The 18,353-nt window shown below is 41.2% G+C and overlaps 2 protein-coding genes across 2 annotated transcripts; one reads left to right on the top strand and one right to left on the bottom strand.

The window, feature by feature from the left end:
* The first annotated feature begins 1,812 nt into the window (after nucleotides 1–1,812).
* LOC124405619 (caspase-8-like) lies at nucleotides 1,813–4,419 on the top strand. Its single transcript, XM_046880650.1, has 7 exons — nucleotides 1,813–2,026; nucleotides 2,160–2,776; nucleotides 3,022–3,284; nucleotides 3,364–3,559; nucleotides 3,694–3,816; nucleotides 3,900–4,013; nucleotides 4,085–4,419. The coding sequence occupies exons 2-7, from the start codon at nucleotides 2,194–2,196 to the stop codon at nucleotides 4,294–4,296; spliced, it is 1,491 nt and encodes a 496-aa protein (XP_046736606.1). The 5' UTR covers nucleotides 1,813–2,026; nucleotides 2,160–2,193; the 3' UTR covers nucleotides 4,297–4,419.
* Nucleotides 4,420–5,298: 879 nt separating this feature from the next.
* Nucleotides 5,299–17,961, bottom strand: LOC124405718 (sodium channel protein Nach-like). Its single transcript, XM_046880864.1, has 11 exons — nucleotides 17,736–17,961; nucleotides 8,924–9,092; nucleotides 8,593–8,802; nucleotides 8,011–8,179; nucleotides 7,745–7,893; nucleotides 6,966–7,077; nucleotides 6,564–6,876; nucleotides 6,413–6,475; nucleotides 5,797–5,980; nucleotides 5,590–5,696; nucleotides 5,299–5,518 (listed from the first exon to the last, which is right to left on the bottom strand). The coding sequence occupies exons 1-11, from the start codon at nucleotides 17,932–17,934 to the stop codon at nucleotides 5,391–5,393; spliced, it is 1,803 nt and encodes a 600-aa protein (XP_046736820.1). The 5' UTR covers nucleotides 17,935–17,961; the 3' UTR covers nucleotides 5,299–5,390.
* Nucleotides 17,962–18,353: the final 392 nt, after the last annotated feature.

The raw sequence follows: 18,353 nt of genomic DNA, 5'->3' as shown, positions 1-18,353 counted from the left end.
TTGTGTATTTCAGTGGGAATTCTGTCGGTAAGTTAGTGATTTGTAAGTGTTGGTCAATGAATAAATCCATCGGTCGGCAACGCTACGTTTCCTATTTTTTCCCAACGCGGGAAATGGAAATAGATTAAATATTTTAGTCATAAGTTAATTTTCCACGGTGGGATTGCTGAATGCACACTGAGCAGCTCTTCGTTTACATGTCGACAATTCATTATTCAATTTTCCTTACACGCTGTAATAAAAAGTAATTCAAAGTCACGTTGGTCATGTTACTCACCAGGCTGGCTGCATCGTAACAATAATCAGCTCAGCTTCGACATCTGGGGTAAATCCTTGTCACCATATCAATAGAAATGTTCACAATTCACAATTTTAACACACACCGGAATGTAGAAACCATAGTCATCACTGAATAAATTTGTTATTTTTATTTCAATTACTGAAGAACATTACATTCGTTTCGGAATCACTGATTATATATACTTACTATTTTTTAAGACTGTTGCATAACTTTGATATTTGGCTGAATATTTAGAGAAAATTGATATTATGCACCCACTTGTATACTGAAAAGACGATCACGTTATACTACTTGAGGCGATATAGGGTGCGTTCCGATATTGGCTCCCGGTGCTGTCGACAATCTTTTATCTCTTACGTGCTCCCGAGTTCGTGGGTAGCTCTGCCTCTGTCCTAGGGAATTTTAAGCACTGCTACCTAATTTCCGAACGCACCCATAGGATGCCATTGCCGGACATTTTTTCATCACGTAATTGGAGCGAAAACACATTTTGAAATACGCAACGCCGAGTCGGCTAGGATTTAACGAAACTATATTTTGACTGGATTAACCGGCAGAGAGAATCTGGATTGGCGTATTACACATTTTATCAGAGGTCGGATTTTAACGAATATAAAATCGAGCTAACGAATTTTGTTACCTCAAACGCTTCGGAAGATCAATTGACCGACGTACACTCACTGCGTGCGTGAATCAAAGTTAATCTTCAATTCTTTCACTTCGAAAACGATAAATACCAACGCCACTAACTGCACTCAAGATTCGAGCGTTCAATTGGCAGTAAATTATCAATCTGGTAATGCCTCACAGGTCCCACCAAAATCCGTTCACAGAATATTGATGATGCGGGATCCTTCTCAGCTATTTCAGAAAAAATTACACACTTGATCGAATAAACATATTTATAATATGAAATAAAAAATAAAGATAAAACGCCCGTCATAACCTTTCTGTTTACCGCTTGCATGCATGGCTTAAGGAATATTTACATTCATAACCAGATTTACGTGCACTCAGTATCGCGTTGGTATGTACATACTGCCTCGCGAATAGTGTGTGTGGTGTTGCCGGTAAAGTCACATACAGGATAGTTTTATTCACTGTCTTTCACTGGCTTTGCTGTTGAACACCAGCGCTATACCATTACGAAATCACTACAATTTTCTTCAGTAGAAATGAATAGAAACCCGTGACTGTAGATCGTTAGTGCGTCTCAGGATTGGCTGACATGGCTATCACGTGTTCGAGCCAGAGCCACGCGTCAACTGTCAAGTTCCCTAGCCGGTCGTAGACTAACTGGATGTTTCACTAGCGTCTTCGGCGGTCGATTAGAAGCAGACGAAATCGACACTAGCGCTTCAACAGCTTAAATGGAACTATCGAATCACGTGGCAGCGACAGAACTGGACAAAACTGACAGCACGTATGTAACCTTGGAGAATATGCTCTAAACCATCCACGAAACTCACGGTATCTGGTTTGTACGATCTACCGGCGAGATTCTAAAAATCCATTCATAACAAAGCGTTAACAACAAACGGTTGCCCAGTACTTCTGCTTATCTGTTCGAACACATGCAGTGGTGCTCTATGGATTTCTTGTGTTTGTATTCGAAAGAGAAGTCATCGGCAGGATACGTGACGTATTGAAGTTGATCCACCCATCCAAACCGTGAGTCATTTGTGATCAAATTTCCTGGAATTCCATGGACAGTTGAATGTCATGGTAAGTCAAGTCGCTATTGAGATCTAAAACATCTAAGCTATACACATGGAATTACTTTTGTGGTTGATTTTTGATAGCATTTTTCATCATTTGATGTCCAGCCTGACTTTCTTCTATTTTCTTTCTTTTTAAGATTGCAACTCCGTTCTAAGAGTACGCAGACTTCAATGAAGGTTCAGAGTTTTTCAAATCCTACCCTGTTCAAGATGACGACGCTTGATGCTGCACCGAGATATAGGCTGCTGATAACCCCAGCAAATCTGATTAATATACAAGTGTTGAAAGGAATTGAAAATGATTTAGACATTTACGAGAAAGTTCGTTTGCTGTTCTTGATGATTGAAGACTACCAGCCTGGTTACCAAACCCTTCTCGATGCTGTGGATGAAAAAATTCCTAGCATATCACAATTTGTGGTCGAAAACCAGGTGACGGATTGGCAGCACAAGGTCATGGAAGCGTTATGCCTGCTACAGAACAACGAGGTTCTTTCAAAGTTAGGAGTGGTACCTGAAGATGCGCACAGTTTTTTTTTTGCAAAAATATCTGGAACTTCTAGCAAAATCAATAAGTATGCAAAAGCTTTTTATAACTTGTTTGAAAATCTTTCAAAAGACGATGCCGTCAAACTTCAGCAGCACGTATATCAGCAAATAGATCCACCCAGGTGCAATACTTGGATGGGTGAAAATTTTCTAGAAATACATCTGCTATGGTGGATTAAAAAAGGGTTAATCAACATTTCTGGAGGTACCTAGTGGTTTATCTTTGAAATTGAAGTACAGAAATCAAATAGTGAGTTCTTAGAACAATGTGCAAATAAACCATAGCTGTTAATAATCAAAACGATTACAAGCTGAATTGGTATCATTCTGAAAACTAAAATTTAAGGGATAGAACTTATAAGAATGATACATCCTAAAATTTTTAATCAATCAGAATATGGATCAGGTTATTGATTTCATGCTAAATTTATTGATCCATTATTTTCATAGGCAGGTGGGATTTGTTAAGGATCTTAAAAATCCTAAAATCGCTGAATATGTCAAGTTGTAGTGCCTACCAAGCATTACAAAAGTATGAGGCAGAAAAAAAAAATGACCTGTGCGTTTATGATAAATCAAATACCAATCAATGTTCATCAGGACAAAAAACTGCGTTCAACATTGTCGATAACAACCGAACGATGAATTCTTATGTAATAAACAATGGCCTGGCCATAATTTTCAACCAAATGCACTTCAGTGGTCCAGTTCAAGTAATTATATCCAGCGATTCAATAATACATTTTCAAATTTGATAAAAATAATTTTAATTATGAATGTGTTATCTTAAAGTATGATTATAGAGATGGCTCACAGGTAGACTGTGACAGAATAGAAGATGTGTTCAAAAATACATTTGGATTTGATACACATGTGTACCTTGACTTGTCTAGAGACGAAATTTTCGAAACTTTGGATGAGAAATTGCGTGATGCCAAAGCAAAATATGACTGTTTTGCAGTCTTTATTTTGTCTCATGGCACATCTGGTAAGCTTTGTTTGATGATTATGAAGTCTCTTCGGGATTATCCGATAAAGTGCAATTAGAAGCTACTGAGAATATGGAAATAAAAAATATTTGGGTAGTCGTGTAATTTATTTACGATTATTCACTGATTGCAGGGCACGTTATTGCATCTGATGGTCACAAATGTACGATCGAAAAAATTGTAGAACATATTTGCATTGATGTTTTACAAAATAAACCAAAAATCCTTGTTATCCAAGCATGCCAAACAATGGAAGGTGACAAATTTATTTTACTTTTTGAGTACCTTCAAGTCTTGTTTGAACCCCAATTTATAAATGCATGACACTGCTCTTTACAGAGATCATGCTAGATGGCCCGACAAGTTCAAGAAATACGGTCGACAAGAATCGCGACTTCATTCTATTATGTTCAACGATATCGGGCCAGCCATCGGCCAGGCACCCACGCGAAGGTGAGTCCAGGTGAATACTTCAAACAGCTGTTTTCTTTTTACAAAAATGATAATAATGCATCTTTACGTAGGCACTTGGTACATTCAAGTTCTCTGCGATGTGCTGGATGAACTGCGGGGTAAATGCATCGGAAGCGACATCCCAATGGAAGTCCAAAGACGTTTTGCTGAAAAAGAGGGAATCGTTAATAAAACTTTGTATAGGCAGGTACCGACAATAATGTGCCAAACGCTCACCAACAAATTGATTCTTCCGTATAATCGAACAGCTGCCAGCAGTTGAAAAGCAGGATAAGCGTTTTCAAGCATTGACAAAATTAAATTGTATGTAATTAGATGAAGCTATAACGTGTATATTATACATATATATAATAACATTGCCAAATATTAATTTCATGTTATTTTACTCATTCACTAAGGTTTTGCTGTGTAATTTATTTTTGTACCAAGTTTTTTATAAATGTCTACGAACAGTTAACGTTTGTTTAAAAAAAAAAAAAAATTTTTATCACGTTTCCTATTCATTTTTTTATCCACTCCTACTACTTTACATCACCTATGGTGTTGCAGGAAAAGTATTGGTTTCGGTCAAAAATTAGTTTTTCTAATTTCAATGAATATTTACATGTTCGGACCTATTGTATCTGCAAAACAGGTTTTTGGAAAAATGTCGGTTTATCCCTCGGTTTATTGGTCTATCGGTCATTTGTCTGTCTCGATAATTTCCCGCGATAATCTCATAAACAGCCTGATAAAAAAAAATCGGAGGTTTTTGTTACCACGTGCTTGTATCAGAAAGAATTAAAAAGTGAATTTTTTACAAACTCCTACGATGATCTCGGAAATTACTTGATAAAAATATTTGAATTTTGCACGACCCTACATTCGGATGACGGACTTGGAAAATTGCCACGTACCGATTATTCTTCGGCATATGCTTCTATCGCAAAAAATACGAAATCCAACAATTCGAAGTCTGCCGACACAGTTTATCGGACGTTTTTACAAAGTTTCATACATACCTATTACTTTTAAACAAGTAAAGTAATTCGATCGGACACAATTTTACGAAAAAGAAACCATTTTATGAGAAAGAGAGTATTAATAGCGACACAGGATTTTGATCATTCTTGCAGTAATTGAACTGGTTCTTAAAGTTATGAAAAATACCAATTATAAGGTTTGTTTGGTGAAACGTGTGTGTGTGATAAGAACAATTAGATAAGCCAGAACCAGAAACAGGAATGTGTTTCAAAATTAATAATGCACGTAACATAGTAATATATGTATGTCACGATAAGAAACAAAACGCTTACAATTAAAAATTTTAAGTGTGACAGTGTTAACAAAGTCGGTTGATGAATGTATGAGCTGCAGTTATATCCGCTCTTTCTTGTCACCAGTCCACAAGTCCGCTATCAATCGAATGGAGAAGAAATATATCAATTCAAACGCGGACATCAGGCTGAATCCTGCGAAAAGCCCGAGCAGTCCACCGAACGAGGCTGAAACAATTTTTGCTAAACCGTCGCATTCGATTTTCTTGATCATTTTAAGGTTGAGGAAAAATTTTTACCGAACAGATTATGCCAGTTGTAATAGACATCGCGACGGTATTGAGTTGACACCAGGTCACTGAAGAATACGTGTAGAATGCTATGATTCTTGATGTCAACATCCTTACTGCGAAGATAAAGAAAATAATTAGACGAGGTGGATACACAACGGGAGGGTCAGAAGTATTGATAAAAAAGGACGTAAAGGTATAGCAATTGATACTCGCTAGAATGCTAGATCATGATGGGCATTGCTGCGATCCAATATTCCAGAAGAGCTTTCAAGAGGATAGCTAAAGAGGTTGCAATCGGGAATGCACTTGCACGGTCCGCTTATGTAATCCAGGATCTCAACCGGTGGCAGGTTTTTGTTCGTTACTTTGGTCCCCGGCCATGAAGTTTCGTACCAATCTACGCACAGAATGTTAACATTGATATTAAGAAATCCACTAATTGCCTTCGATTATATCAATACGAGTGACTCGAATCAGCGTGAAATTAATCATTGCTTTTCCCTAATACATTTATTGTTTTCTTGACCAACGCACTCGATATATATTGTTCAGTATTTGAATAATAAAAATAATTTATATCCAACCGCTTTTTTTCTTGCTCACACATGAGTTTATCAATTTGAATGCATAAGCGTGTATTCAAGTAGGTATATGCACCGCGGGACATTTAATTCGGTGATTTAATTTTTTTTTAATGCAATATGGTCTACTTTTGTCTCGACGTGTTGCTTGTACGGGCCTGTGTTATACGTCGTATGGTTAGTATTCTCGAAAACACGCGCATTTCATTGTTAGTATATTGACGATATGAAAAATCCTGATTACGAACCCCGGAAATCGTAGACACACTTCACGTCGGTCAGGTTACAGATTCTTACGTTGATGTTTGCGTCTGGAATATGGAAACATATACGGAGACGAAATTGTAATCGCTTGACGAATGATTGTAAAAAAAAAAAATGCAAACATCGTGTATATACCGTTTTCTGCAAGGCCAACAGAGGCAAAACGTAGGTATTTGTGATAATAGGGAATGCATCCACATTTCTCCCATATCGTTTGCAATCGGCATATGCTGAGGCAATTGTGGTAGGAGTAATTGCCAGGCGGTGCGATTAAGTCTTCCCCCTCGTCCGAGAATATGCAACTTCTTTTTGACAGGGGAAGATTGCGCACATCATTCGTTGAGTAGGTCACTTCCGGGGTAACGCTAAGGAACGTTTCTTCGTCCATACGGATTAACTTGCTCGCCGCGTTACGGTCAGGGTAATCGTACGGATCGTGGAGAATCACCTGCATATAATAACAATCATATAATATAAATTACACACCATTGCGCAAAAACGAATACACGATTTTCACAGACGCGGAGGTAAATTTACCTTGAGACCGTAGCCTCCGAAAAGTGTTGCGTGATAATCTAAGGGCGCCAGGTTCAACATCACCGACAATCCAGTCTGAAAGCCACAAGCCGTCACCCTCTTTGGTATGCGCCTGCAGTATCAAATAGTCTTAATGATTTTCTGCAGGATTACATCTCGGGTTAAGTCATTGGTAAGATTAATGTGAACATCGTCAGGCTCTACATTTTTAAGTTTTTTCGGGAGCATATAAATAGAGCTCATTTTTGATACAAACATAGCCTGACAGTATATGATACTTAGAAAGAATTCAGCGTGTAATTTATTACATGATTTATCTTGTAAATTGGATAAAATATATGATAAATTACATAATAAATTAGAAAAGCACGAATAATCAGATATACCATATCAAAAACCATGTAGTTCAATATATGTATATTTGACTATATGATTTTTTAACTAGTATTTCTGATGATTCGTGTTTTGTTATTTATTATGTGAATTTAAAAAATAAATCATGTAATTATAAATTACACGCTGAATTCTTTCAAAAAATTTTTGATAGGGTGCCTAAATCAAAGGAAAAAAGATTAGTTTTCTCATTGGAAATATTATCATACCTTAACTATTACTACCACAGTTGGACCTTGGGTCTTCGACAAAACTGAAAATACCGATTGCTTCTGGGAGCAAGAAGTCAGGAGATAATATTTCAATGATATTAATAATTCTCGGGGTGTTTCCGGTAGATATGCAGCACCTTCGGGCGCATTTCATTTTGATATTATTATGCTTACCCGGATTTTTTACGATCTGGGACTCCGAGGTAGTTGAAACTGCAGCAGATACCATCACGACTCAGAGATGACTCGAATATCGAGTCACAAGAGATGATTTTCCCCTTCCATTTGCATCTCACTGTTATCTCGGAGCAGTTTCTCGTTACCTGCATGGTCGACATACTTTATTTTTAGTCCGGGTGCGGGTACAATATTGAGTAACAAGAAAGAATCGCGAGTCCCTTCGGCAAGTATTATTCGTATGATACGTGAAGGTCTTATACCATTTTCATGACGTCAGGAATCGTCAATTTGTTGTCGTCGAATATCTTCTGTAGCCGCTTCAGGTTGGTGTAAACGTTTTGGCTAGACATATCTGGATTAAGAAGCCTGTTTAGAAGTCGCATCTCGGCTACCAGACTTTCAGCCGATTCATTGGCCAACCGTGGTCCCCTGCGATTTTATAAATCAATTATATACAAGTATATAATTAAAAATATTGCAATTATAAACAATTGTACATTCTGCTATAAAATCTATATTCTTTCGACGACTCGTAAAGTACAGATATCCGATCACGGTAGGAATCAGTTATACAATGTAAAATACGATCGTACGCTCAATGTGCATTTTGCATTAAAAAAGGCCAATAATAGAAGCGTTTAGCATCTAATCTGACTTACTTCATGCTCAATTCTACTATTTAGTATTGCACCTCGCAATAGTTCAATGCGTCTGTATTTTACGATAAATCTGAATTACGTCTAAACATAGCGAAGTAATACCCATGATAAACAGTAAAAGCGTATTCATGAATACACATGTAACATTTGCCCTATTAAGATATGCATCACAGCGTAACCTACTGCAGAGAATTGACCAAATCCTGAGCTCGGCTGAGCGATACACGGTTGAGATCGCAGATGGTGACGGCGGGAAATCTGTAGTTCCAAATACCGTGATGAGTAGATTCGATCACAGTGAGAGTTAAATGTGATGTGTTGTACTCCCAGGCGATTTGCATCAAAGCAATGGCACAGCAGAGGGAAATAGCAACTCCTACAGCCCAAATCGCCCTGTGCAAGGTAACACATTTAATTACAATTGGATTTAATTACAACGTGTTAGAAGGAGGTGGACCGGAGAGATCGAGAACTTGAGCAGCTGGTATCGCCCGTAAATTGCATCCCTCGTTACCTTTCGTGAATTGAGCGTTGACTCTGAGCAATGTACTTGTACCCATGGAGTCCGGTTGATAGACAAAATTCTCGTGCTTGTTTCGTGAGAACGCGTCGCCACGCGGAGCTTCGAGGCCGAGTTTTTTCGCGTTGTAATTCAACCATCGCAATGTCCGGCGATCGGGTAACTATAGAGGGTACACCTTTGAAGCGAGACTAGCCCCCAATGCCTCCATCCCTCGTTGTCACTCGTTATTAAATATTCAACTGGCCTTCCGGCTTGCGGCGCGCACTGATTACAATCACGCCGCGTGCGCTCGACTCGCCGTCGATTAACGATTCATGCAAAGCTTAAATACAGTTAGAGACTTTGTCAACAGGGAGTATTTTTCTATCGACCGAGTGTTTTTCATCATTTGTTAAATTGTAGCCTTCGATCAGTCGACGAGTTATTATCAGACACTGTAATATATTCTACAAATTTTGTTCCTGTTCATAATTTTAGCAAAATAAGACATGTGCAAACAAAATTTAACCTGTTGTATGCATTTTTAGTAAAATTATGGTCGTAATTATATGCACAGTATTTGATTACAGTGTTGTCACAAGAACTCGAAACATATACTTTTGAACACAGTTCATGAGTAAGAAAATAATATTCTCATTCCAAAACTATCTGAACCGCCGCTCGATAAATTTGACTATAAATTTTGTAGACGTTCCCAAAATCGCAATGAAATTGAATTTAAGTTGGGTTTAAAAACTTGTAAACACATATTACAATGGGTTTCTTCGCACATTGCTAAAACCTGACGAATTGTACACAACGAATCCAATTTGTATTAAATGGAAGTGAGTGAAAAAGGTCCATATCGAGAAAAAAAGGATTCCACCAGACACACTGTGGGAAGTTCACGACGCATTATCATCTTTGTAGACGTACCTACTCGGTGGTGGTTTCGTCCGGGATCGGAGAGCCTCGCGTTATTGGGTCTCGCGCGATATTAAAGTTTCAAGATGCCGCGGAGCCGCTCTCTTCACTGACTCAGCAGGCGTTTGTCATTAATAACGCCCGAGTACCGCGAGGGCATGTAAGATAGGCCAGCAAAGTGCCGCGGCGTCCTCCGGCACACGTCATTAGACAGGAGCCGTCGGCCTCTCGACGTCCGGCGACCTTCGCGATCCGGTCCTCAAACCCCCGGGGCTGCAGGCCGAGGGCGAGGGCTAGAGGTGAAGGATCGCGCCGGGGTTAAAGAGGGAATATAGGGCGCTGCGCCCCGCGTACGGACAAGTTCAGCTTTGTACTTTAAACGGCGTGAAATCACGACTGCGGGGTTCCAACGCCCCACCCTCTACTCACCCCGACGCCGCGCCGTGAGAAAAACTTTTTATCTATATGTATACTTACCTACATCACGCACACAAAAATAAACTGGGAATAATTAATGTGGGCATTGATTCTTAGTTATATCTTGTGAAATTCATGCATTAGATTACGATAATTTTTCCAAACGTTCGATGGTTTTACATTTTTGTGCGACGAATATTTCTTAGTATACTTAAATAGTAGATTTAATACTCTTGTGTTTTTACCAAAATCAATATCAGTGCAATTTTGAAAAGTTGATTATTTACTGATACCATTGTGATGAAAAAAAAGTGTCGTCGTCGGATTACATAGAATCATTACCTTCCTAACAAAATATATAATGTATAAAATGTTGCTATTTCTAGCCTTTTTTTTTTTTTTGGAAAACGTTCGTAGTCCACGAATGTTGATGACGACTTTGATGAATACTCAATGTGCTGCTACCTCGTATAAATAAAATGAGCAAAACAGTATTGATTCGTGACTCGCATCTACTTCCTCAATATGAATATAAGTATATTCCAATATCTATCAACTGGCAACATGATGAAAACAAAACTGATGGAACTCGTCGCAATATTTCTAAACACTTGCTACATAAAAAAAAAAAAAATGAAATATTCTGCGAGCCTAAAAAAAATATATATGTATAAAGACAATAACTTGTTTTTTCTACCTGTGCAGGATGTTGACATATACGGATTCACCGACAACCGGAAGGGTCACTTCCGCGTCCAGGCGAGCCGCGATATTTCCAGTGAATTTGTCCCGGCAGAACAACCCCGGTTTATACGATCGAGTCCCGTACCGCACAGGGCATTGTAATGATGGGACGATTTTAATTACGGAACGACTCGGTCGGCCACCCCGACGCGTGCGACACGCGGGATTCGGGGCAAACGGAGCGTGGGTGGGGTAACGACGTATTATCCTGCCAACCGCAAGCACCCCCGTAGGTACCCGTCAACCCCCGCAGCCTGCTGCAACAATTTGTTAACTGCCGGAGAATTGACTACGACTCACGTGCGTCTCTTTATACACGTTGTTGCATATCCCTACTCTTGCTCCTCTCCATCTGCACCCATTACAGAATTTCCTCCTGCAACCCCTCTTTGAACGTGTCGAGAAGCGTCCCTCGTATCGACAGGAATTACTCTTTATCGTTGTATTCATTGTGCAACGGGAGGCGTCTTTTGTTTAATATAAATCCCCAGAAAAAATATTGCCATTAATTTTCAGGAAGAAACACTGATACTGTCACTTCAATAATCACTTTTCTTTCAACTATTGTAGGCGTATTTCAAGTTTCATACCTCGAGTTACAATGGGATGATTGAGAACTGCAGAAGAGCCAGGAACCGCCTAAATTAAGTAGCCCTGTAACTGGAACCAGTAGGAAATTCTCGTTGCAATTGCCGTCAAATTCTACAGACATGAATAGGCATATCGTTGTTATCCATTACATCTAAGGTTACAATAAATCTTACGTTGTGTAGTTTATTATATATCAATACCCTCTAAATACGTGCTACCCACACCCCCATACATACTTAGTACACATAGGAATGTACATAATATGCGGTTCCAATTTTGCTGAAAAAAGTGTTCCCGGATTCTCCCGCATATAATAGTATCGCATATAAGCCGTAAGCGCGTCTACATTCGTATACCTACGAAGCGAGTTACGCGTGCGGGATATTCGCGGATAGAGACGAGGGTTTGAGGGTAGTGGGACGTGAGACATGTCCCGACTTCGGTTTGGGTATGGGGGAAGTACGCGAGCTGGCTGATGCACAGATATACTCTTCCAGAGGGATAGGGGCTCGGTCGCAGGGCAAAACGCGACGTAGAGGCAGAAGCAGAAGAAGAAGAAGAAGAAGGAAAAGACGACGGGAGGAGATGAAGAAGAGACGGAAGAGATTTTATGGGGGCCCCGAGTATATTTCCTGATTGAGCGAACTAATCCACGCAAAGGAGTTTTATCGACGAGGTTGAATCGCTCCGGGAAGGGAGAACCAAGATTCCCTCCATAGTTGTTAGCCACGACTCAGAACTCACGGGCATTCCAGGTCCCCACATTGCACCGACACATTCCCATATTATTGCACATGTACGTTAAGTGCAATACCTTACCGAATCTATCGAATCTCGACTCTCCCTGCAGCTGATCGTCTGAGGTGCATGTAGGATGTCAAATTGTATCTGGATAGGTAACAGAAATTTCAAATATGAAAACGAAGGGATAATTTTTCTCAGGAATTGGAGGTAAAAAAGACTAAATGAGCATCCGGAAAGACGGCGCAGTTTGATTTCGCGATCTCGTTTGACGGGGTAGGGTGAAGCAAATTCTTTCGGTGATACACATACGAGATGGGTTCAGGACTGACTGGCGGCCCTGAGGAAGAGCCCGCAGAGTTACGATTCGCGTAAGGATCGCGTATAAGATGAAGCCAGCTCCCGCCCAGGACGTGTCGCGGCTCGGACTCGTCCCTAGATAAGTCGATTCTTACGAGTCCTAAGTCTTACTGCTCGATATTTACATACCTAGAGGCCTGCCCCAGCGGCACGAATTACGATCATGCGACTCCTTCGCGTTGTCTATTCACCGCCGCGAAATAGGGGATGACGACATCTCGGTCTCGGTATTCAGGAGTCCCAAACTAGCCCTTACAAGACCGCATGGTATTATGTGTATAAGTAATAGAACAGCGAACGATGAGGCGCTAACCTCGGCGGAAGATTTAAATAATCATATATATCTGACCGTCCAATAAATCGTCTGTGTCCACCGGGTCACCCTCGGTGCCTCCGTCGCCGTCGCCGTCGCCGTCGCCCTAACTGCTGCCGTCTATAGCCTCGGGGGAAGTGATCTATGCGTTCCCTATAACAACCAGAATCAAAACATCGGACTCCGGCTGCGGATACTCGCCGGGAGGGAGCTGCGAGCCGCTTCTTCGCCCCGCGTCTGTATTCCCCGGAAAACGTACTCGCCCCGAAAGATTTACGGACTCCGAACCGCGCGATTCCCCGATTCCAAGATCCGCGATTCGCTGCCCTGTATATGTGCCCAAGATGGTACGCCTACGTGTGTTGGGTATCCGTGAAGGAAACGACGACCGAACTTCGTTTCAAAACTGGGTCTAAAAAGCATAGCTTTGGACAATTGCTACTTCGAATTCAGGACACACAGTAGTGCTGTATTGTATAAAAGAATATAAAGTAAAATTTATCTGTCCTCCGAGAACACTGAAAAGTAGAAATAACTCATTAATCAACTATCATGCTCGTAAAACGAAAGACCGTTTTCTGTAAAACTTACCGACCAACGTCAGTTTTTTTTATCAACTTCGTTCTTTCTTGCCACATATATGAAATTTAGTTTCGCTTGTCAATCTGCTGGTGTTGAGCAGAAAATTTCACAAAATTTCACTCAGCTTACCCAAAATTTGACGGGATTGATTTTTGCACAAAAAACATAGATCCCCACGACACGTACGTTCCCCTGTCTTTTTAAAAGAGCTAACGTTGGAGGCACGTTCACGGTTGTCGGCCTCGTTTTAAGCGGTCCACTTTTCTGCGGTGGGTACGGCTGAGAGCCGAACACCGTATGAATATTCATTAACAGCAAATATACCCCGGGTACTCGGAGGCAGGATAGGGTTGTTGTCACTTGTGCGGATTCCAGATAGCGGATGGGGCGTGCGAGCGGCAGTGCACCCTGGTCACCTCAGAGGGTCCTTGTTTATGATATCTATAACACTGGTCAAGCACCTAACGGCGCTTTCTACTCCCGCTTTACCTTCGCGGGCTTGTAATCTCAACCCCGCGAGAGCCGCTCGGCCATCCGAACCGCAGATACAGCACGTCGCTCGAGACCGCGAATTATAATAATGCGATAGCTGCGAAGCGCTGCTGAACGTAGCAATACACACGTGCAGTGGGAACATAGATTAGGTATCGTTTAAATATTGCCCACCTATATATACCTTTATTTATCCCGCCTATCCACATGAGATATCGTATAACTATGTGCATACCTGTCCGTATAAGCGTGGGAGGCTTTTTTGACACAGGCTACAGGTATAAGGTATTATGAGCCTGAGATGAAGAAGATTGAGAACAGTTTAAGCTCGTTTAGTTGACTCAGCTAGGATTTTTGTTTTACATGTTTCACATTATGGAATGCTAATCCATAAAACAGTTTTCCATTGCATATTTTTTTTTTTTTTTTGTTTTTAAGCTTTGAGCACTATGTCATATTCATCATTGAATCTGGCACAAAATCAAAATGGGCACCATTGAGTATTACGCTTCGAAGTTTATTTCAGCAGTACGACGACATCCAGGACTTAGCAGTCACTGAGCGATATTTCACGTCGAATAATGTAACGGCAAGAATAGTTTTAATATATGATTTCAGGTTCGCCGAAATCCTGCATGGAAAAGAACTGAGAATTCAGTCGGCGGAATTCGTACGCGTGTATAGTGTGCATGCATCGTCTATGGCTTAGTCTTCAGGCCGTCGGTTCTAGGTTTTATTGAGATTGACGGGCAAAGTGGCTCCTCGTCCTGGACGAACGTTGAACGGTCAGTAGCAGTTAGCGTGGCTGGTATCGAAGGCTATATGCGAAGGCGATCAAACGCGGCGTCGGGGCTGGCGGAGTGTCTATCTGAATACCCATCCCTGCGCGTTGAAATTTACGGGAAGACATCGTGATGCGCCATGGTACGGTTGGCGCATACAAAATCAGGTGTTCGTTCGAATTTCGAAATAAGGGGGAGATTCGAACGATTTTTCGCGGTGTATTTCACGCATAATTTCGCCTGAATTCAACGGGGAATATATATATTCCACACATCTGCACGCCGTCAAACCCCATCGCACACGTGAGCTGTTCCATGCACGCTGATCGAGAACTTTCCTCCTCACTTTTTCGATCTACAGCTTATACCTACATTCTTCTCGCCCTCTGCCGACTGCGATCCCGGTCTTAGTTAGTCGCCTCGCGGGTCAAAATTCATTAGCGATTTTCCCCTGGTGTATCTGCCGAAGGGAGGAGAACCCCTGTGGATAAATCACTTGACCGTCGCTGGCTAAGAAAACTCTGCGGGTGAGAGAAACGCGATTAGCGGGATCAGCTCATGGTCGTGAGCGTGAAGACTTTCATACCAATGAAATTTAGTTTCTTATGTAAAAATCGGTACCAGTCATATGATTTTCAATTGTTTCACTTATTTTTCAAACCTGTAATACGATTGCAGCAAAAACGCGCGGTTAGCGTATTCAAAAAGTGTTTCTAAGAACTTTGCGTGAGAAAGTTCGTACATAAGAAAGTGTAAAACTTTTGCAAGCCCGTTCTCCCCGCAAAACTTTGCACATCTCTCTATTCGAACCGTAATAATCTAAGACAGGATAGATTTTGGGATGAAAGTTGAATTCCACGAGACGCTTACTTATATATAAAATTGTAAACCCAATGATGAACAATTTTCTTAATAAAAATAATCGTATCAAACGTTATGTAAGTACTAAAAATAGTATAGATCATCCTGGCAGGTCAGCTCAAAAAGCGACTTCAGAATTCGAGGTAAAAGGCAACGGCTTCGTAAAGCACCCGGAGGGTAAAAGAATCGCGGATCGTAACATCTTTTGCGCGAATGGTAGGTATAATAGAGGGAGAGCTATACACACTGTACAGTAAAGCAAGTTGGAGGGAGTGAGAGGATGACGATGAGGCGTGGCTCAAAGAAGATAATATAAAATTCCCCGAAACGCTGCAATGTAGTTATAACGTCGGGTGGCAGGTAACTCGCTGGCGATGTAAGATAAAGACGTGAATATAGCGAGACGGTTCGTCCCCCTCCCTGCTCACGGGGTCGTTATAGGCACAGCGGTCTTAACTCGGGTTCAACTTAAGAGGTACATAAACGTAACAATAAAGGTTTTAAAATAATCCCGGAGCTAACGCTCGGTCAATTAAGAATGCCGCATAATACTCGAGAATAATTCTCTGGATGTTTCGGGGTGGCACCGCTCTGGAAGGTGTATAGATGAATATTCCTGCAACTTCTTGTCCAATATACCGAGCTAAAACTGAGCTGGAGTTACGCCGAGGAGGACGAGGGTATCCCGTCTTCAGGTCAATCTTCGCCGCTATTCAAAATCGTCGAAGCATGTGACGTACGTCTTATACCCCAAACGTTTGAAATTGAAATTAATTTCTGTCCTGCTGTACAGAGATATCTCGAATGTTTTCAGTGTTTGATGATCGCCTACCCTCGACTCGCTCACCCTCTATAGAGAAATATAATCCCGCAGATAGAAACTTGACGCATTCCGTGTACCCACAATCCACATAAACAAATTCGAGGATTTCAGGTGTCCTTCATCGTCAGTTATTGACCGCTCGGACTCCGGACCGAGCCGTGAGCTGCGTATTTTTTTAGAAGCGCCAATCGGTAGGCAACCCAAGTTGCGCCCTCGCATGGCGGGCAGTCTCGATAAGCACAAACACCGACGGTGCCGATCGATATAGGGGCAACTCGTAGTTTTTAATTTTACTCGAGTAAGTATTTGCTCGCGCTCCAGATTGCACTCGGCTGAACGTGGCGAAGGATCAGACACCGCACCTCACATGACGTCCCGTTTAATCACCCGCAAACCCATGTATTGTACATTTACGAGGGAACAGATCTTCGCCATATTTTCATTTTTAAACATTTCTATTTGTCGTAAGTTTTTTTTTTTTTAAACTTCTATCACGTTGTAAGATTTATAGATTGACTGTGAACTAAGAAAGAATTGAGAATTCCGAAATTTTTCCGTTGACGTGAAAAGTTCATTTTTATTCATGTGAACGGAGTTTTGTCTTTCCGCATAGTATAAAGAAACATATTCCAAAGAAAGAAACAGTAAAACTGCGTTCTATATTTGTCACACGTAGTCTGCCGCTTAATTGCCTACAACAATAGAAATAGAAGGGAGAGCTCTCGAGACTTTGTTAAGGATGGATCATCGCAGGGGAGGGTGATTATTCGAGTAGATCCCCGTGACCGATTTAATAAACGCGTGTAATAACACAGTGCACCAACAACAGCGCGGGAATATCGTGTAGAACGCGTACAATTATAAGCGTTTTGTATTAATTTGTATCCAGGGTAATAAATCAAGAGGTTTGCACCATGACTTGTCCACCTTCATGCAGTGTTATACCTACGACTAGAACTCCCCTGCACCTATGTATAACTTATATACGTATATCATGTACACATAGCCTGCACTGCTGCGCACCGTGGCGCGTTGCGCCCTAAATCACAGGCTTGTAATTGCGAGAGACCAGCGTTACGTGTATAATGGATCGCGGTAGGGTGTCGCGGTTCTCGCGTACCGTAACAATCGCCCGGGATCGATATAACCGCAATCATTTCTACTCCGGGTAATTATTAATAATAACGCACTCACCGTTTTCCGATCGACGGTTCGTGATCTTTGGATTCCTGGATTCCGGGATGCTGCATCGGCGCTGGAACCAGGCCACTGCAGGCTTAAGGAGCGAGGCGACCGAAGCAAGGGTGAGAACTGCAACTAGGCCAATATGGACCCTCTCAACACGCTCAAAGATCACGTATGCCGTTTTGCCTGGGGGCACAATTTTCACCATTGGAACGTTTTTAAATATATCAGAACGAGAGAATCACACGTATCTACCTATAGCTACTGTAAAATGAACATTTTTATAAAGTCAGCACCGCCAAATTCATATTATACCACATTCGGACAAGTAAAGAAATTTCTTGCATATTTTTTGTTCATGATTTTATGGCTCAAACCCGTCAGCGAAGAAACAAATGTCATTCGTAAAAGATGCAAGAGGTTGGGAATTTTTTTTCTGACCTTCGCTTTTCCTTCGATCTCTTCGTGTATTTCTGGTTACCAGTCTCTTCCCTCGAGGATGCAGAAAGCCAAATCTATGGTTATTCAAGTCGATTCTTTTTCCGCATAAGTGTCCATCGACCGTGAGATCGTCTCCGATGAATTGATGACCTTCCCATGTACACATTTCTGGTGCCTACGGGTATA

This window comes from Diprion similis, chromosome 4, assembly GCF_021155765.1.
Source record: "Diprion similis isolate iyDipSimi1 chromosome 4, iyDipSimi1.1, whole genome shotgun sequence".
NCBI classification, from domain to species: Eukaryota; Metazoa; Arthropoda; class Insecta; order Hymenoptera; family Diprionidae; genus Diprion; species Diprion similis.
The sequence above is the reverse complement of the archived record's forward strand: the minus strand, read 5'-3'. Positions and strand labels throughout refer to the sequence as shown.

What these genes read in the sequence shown, in the direction of transcription:
- LOC124405718 (XM_046880864.1), bottom strand. Translation starts at nt 17,934, where the DNA reads ATGGTGAAAATTGTGCCCCCAGGCAAAACGGCATACGTGATCTTTGAG. An exon ending in TCGGAGGCTACGGTCTCAAG is followed by an intron (nt 6,877 to 6,965) that starts GTAAATTTACCT and finishes TATTATATGCAG; the next exon opens with GTGATTCTCCACGATCCGTA. An exon ending in GTGTGTCTACGATTTCCGGG is followed by an intron (nt 5,981 to 6,412) that starts GTTCGTAATCAG and finishes TTCTGTGCGTAG; the next exon opens with ATTGGTACGAAACTTCATGG.
- LOC124405619 (XM_046880650.1), top strand. Translation starts at nt 2,194, where the DNA reads ATGAAGGTTCAGAGTTTTTCAAATCCTACCCTGTTCAAGATGACGACG. An exon ending in TTTGTCTCATGGCACATCTG is followed by an intron (nt 3,560 to 3,693) that starts GTAAGCTTTGTT and finishes CACTGATTGCAG; the next exon opens with GGCACGTTATTGCATCTGAT. An exon ending in AGCATGCCAAACAATGGAAG is followed by an intron (nt 3,817 to 3,899) that starts GTGACAAATTTA and finishes TGCTCTTTACAG; the next exon opens with AGATCATGCTAGATGGCCCG.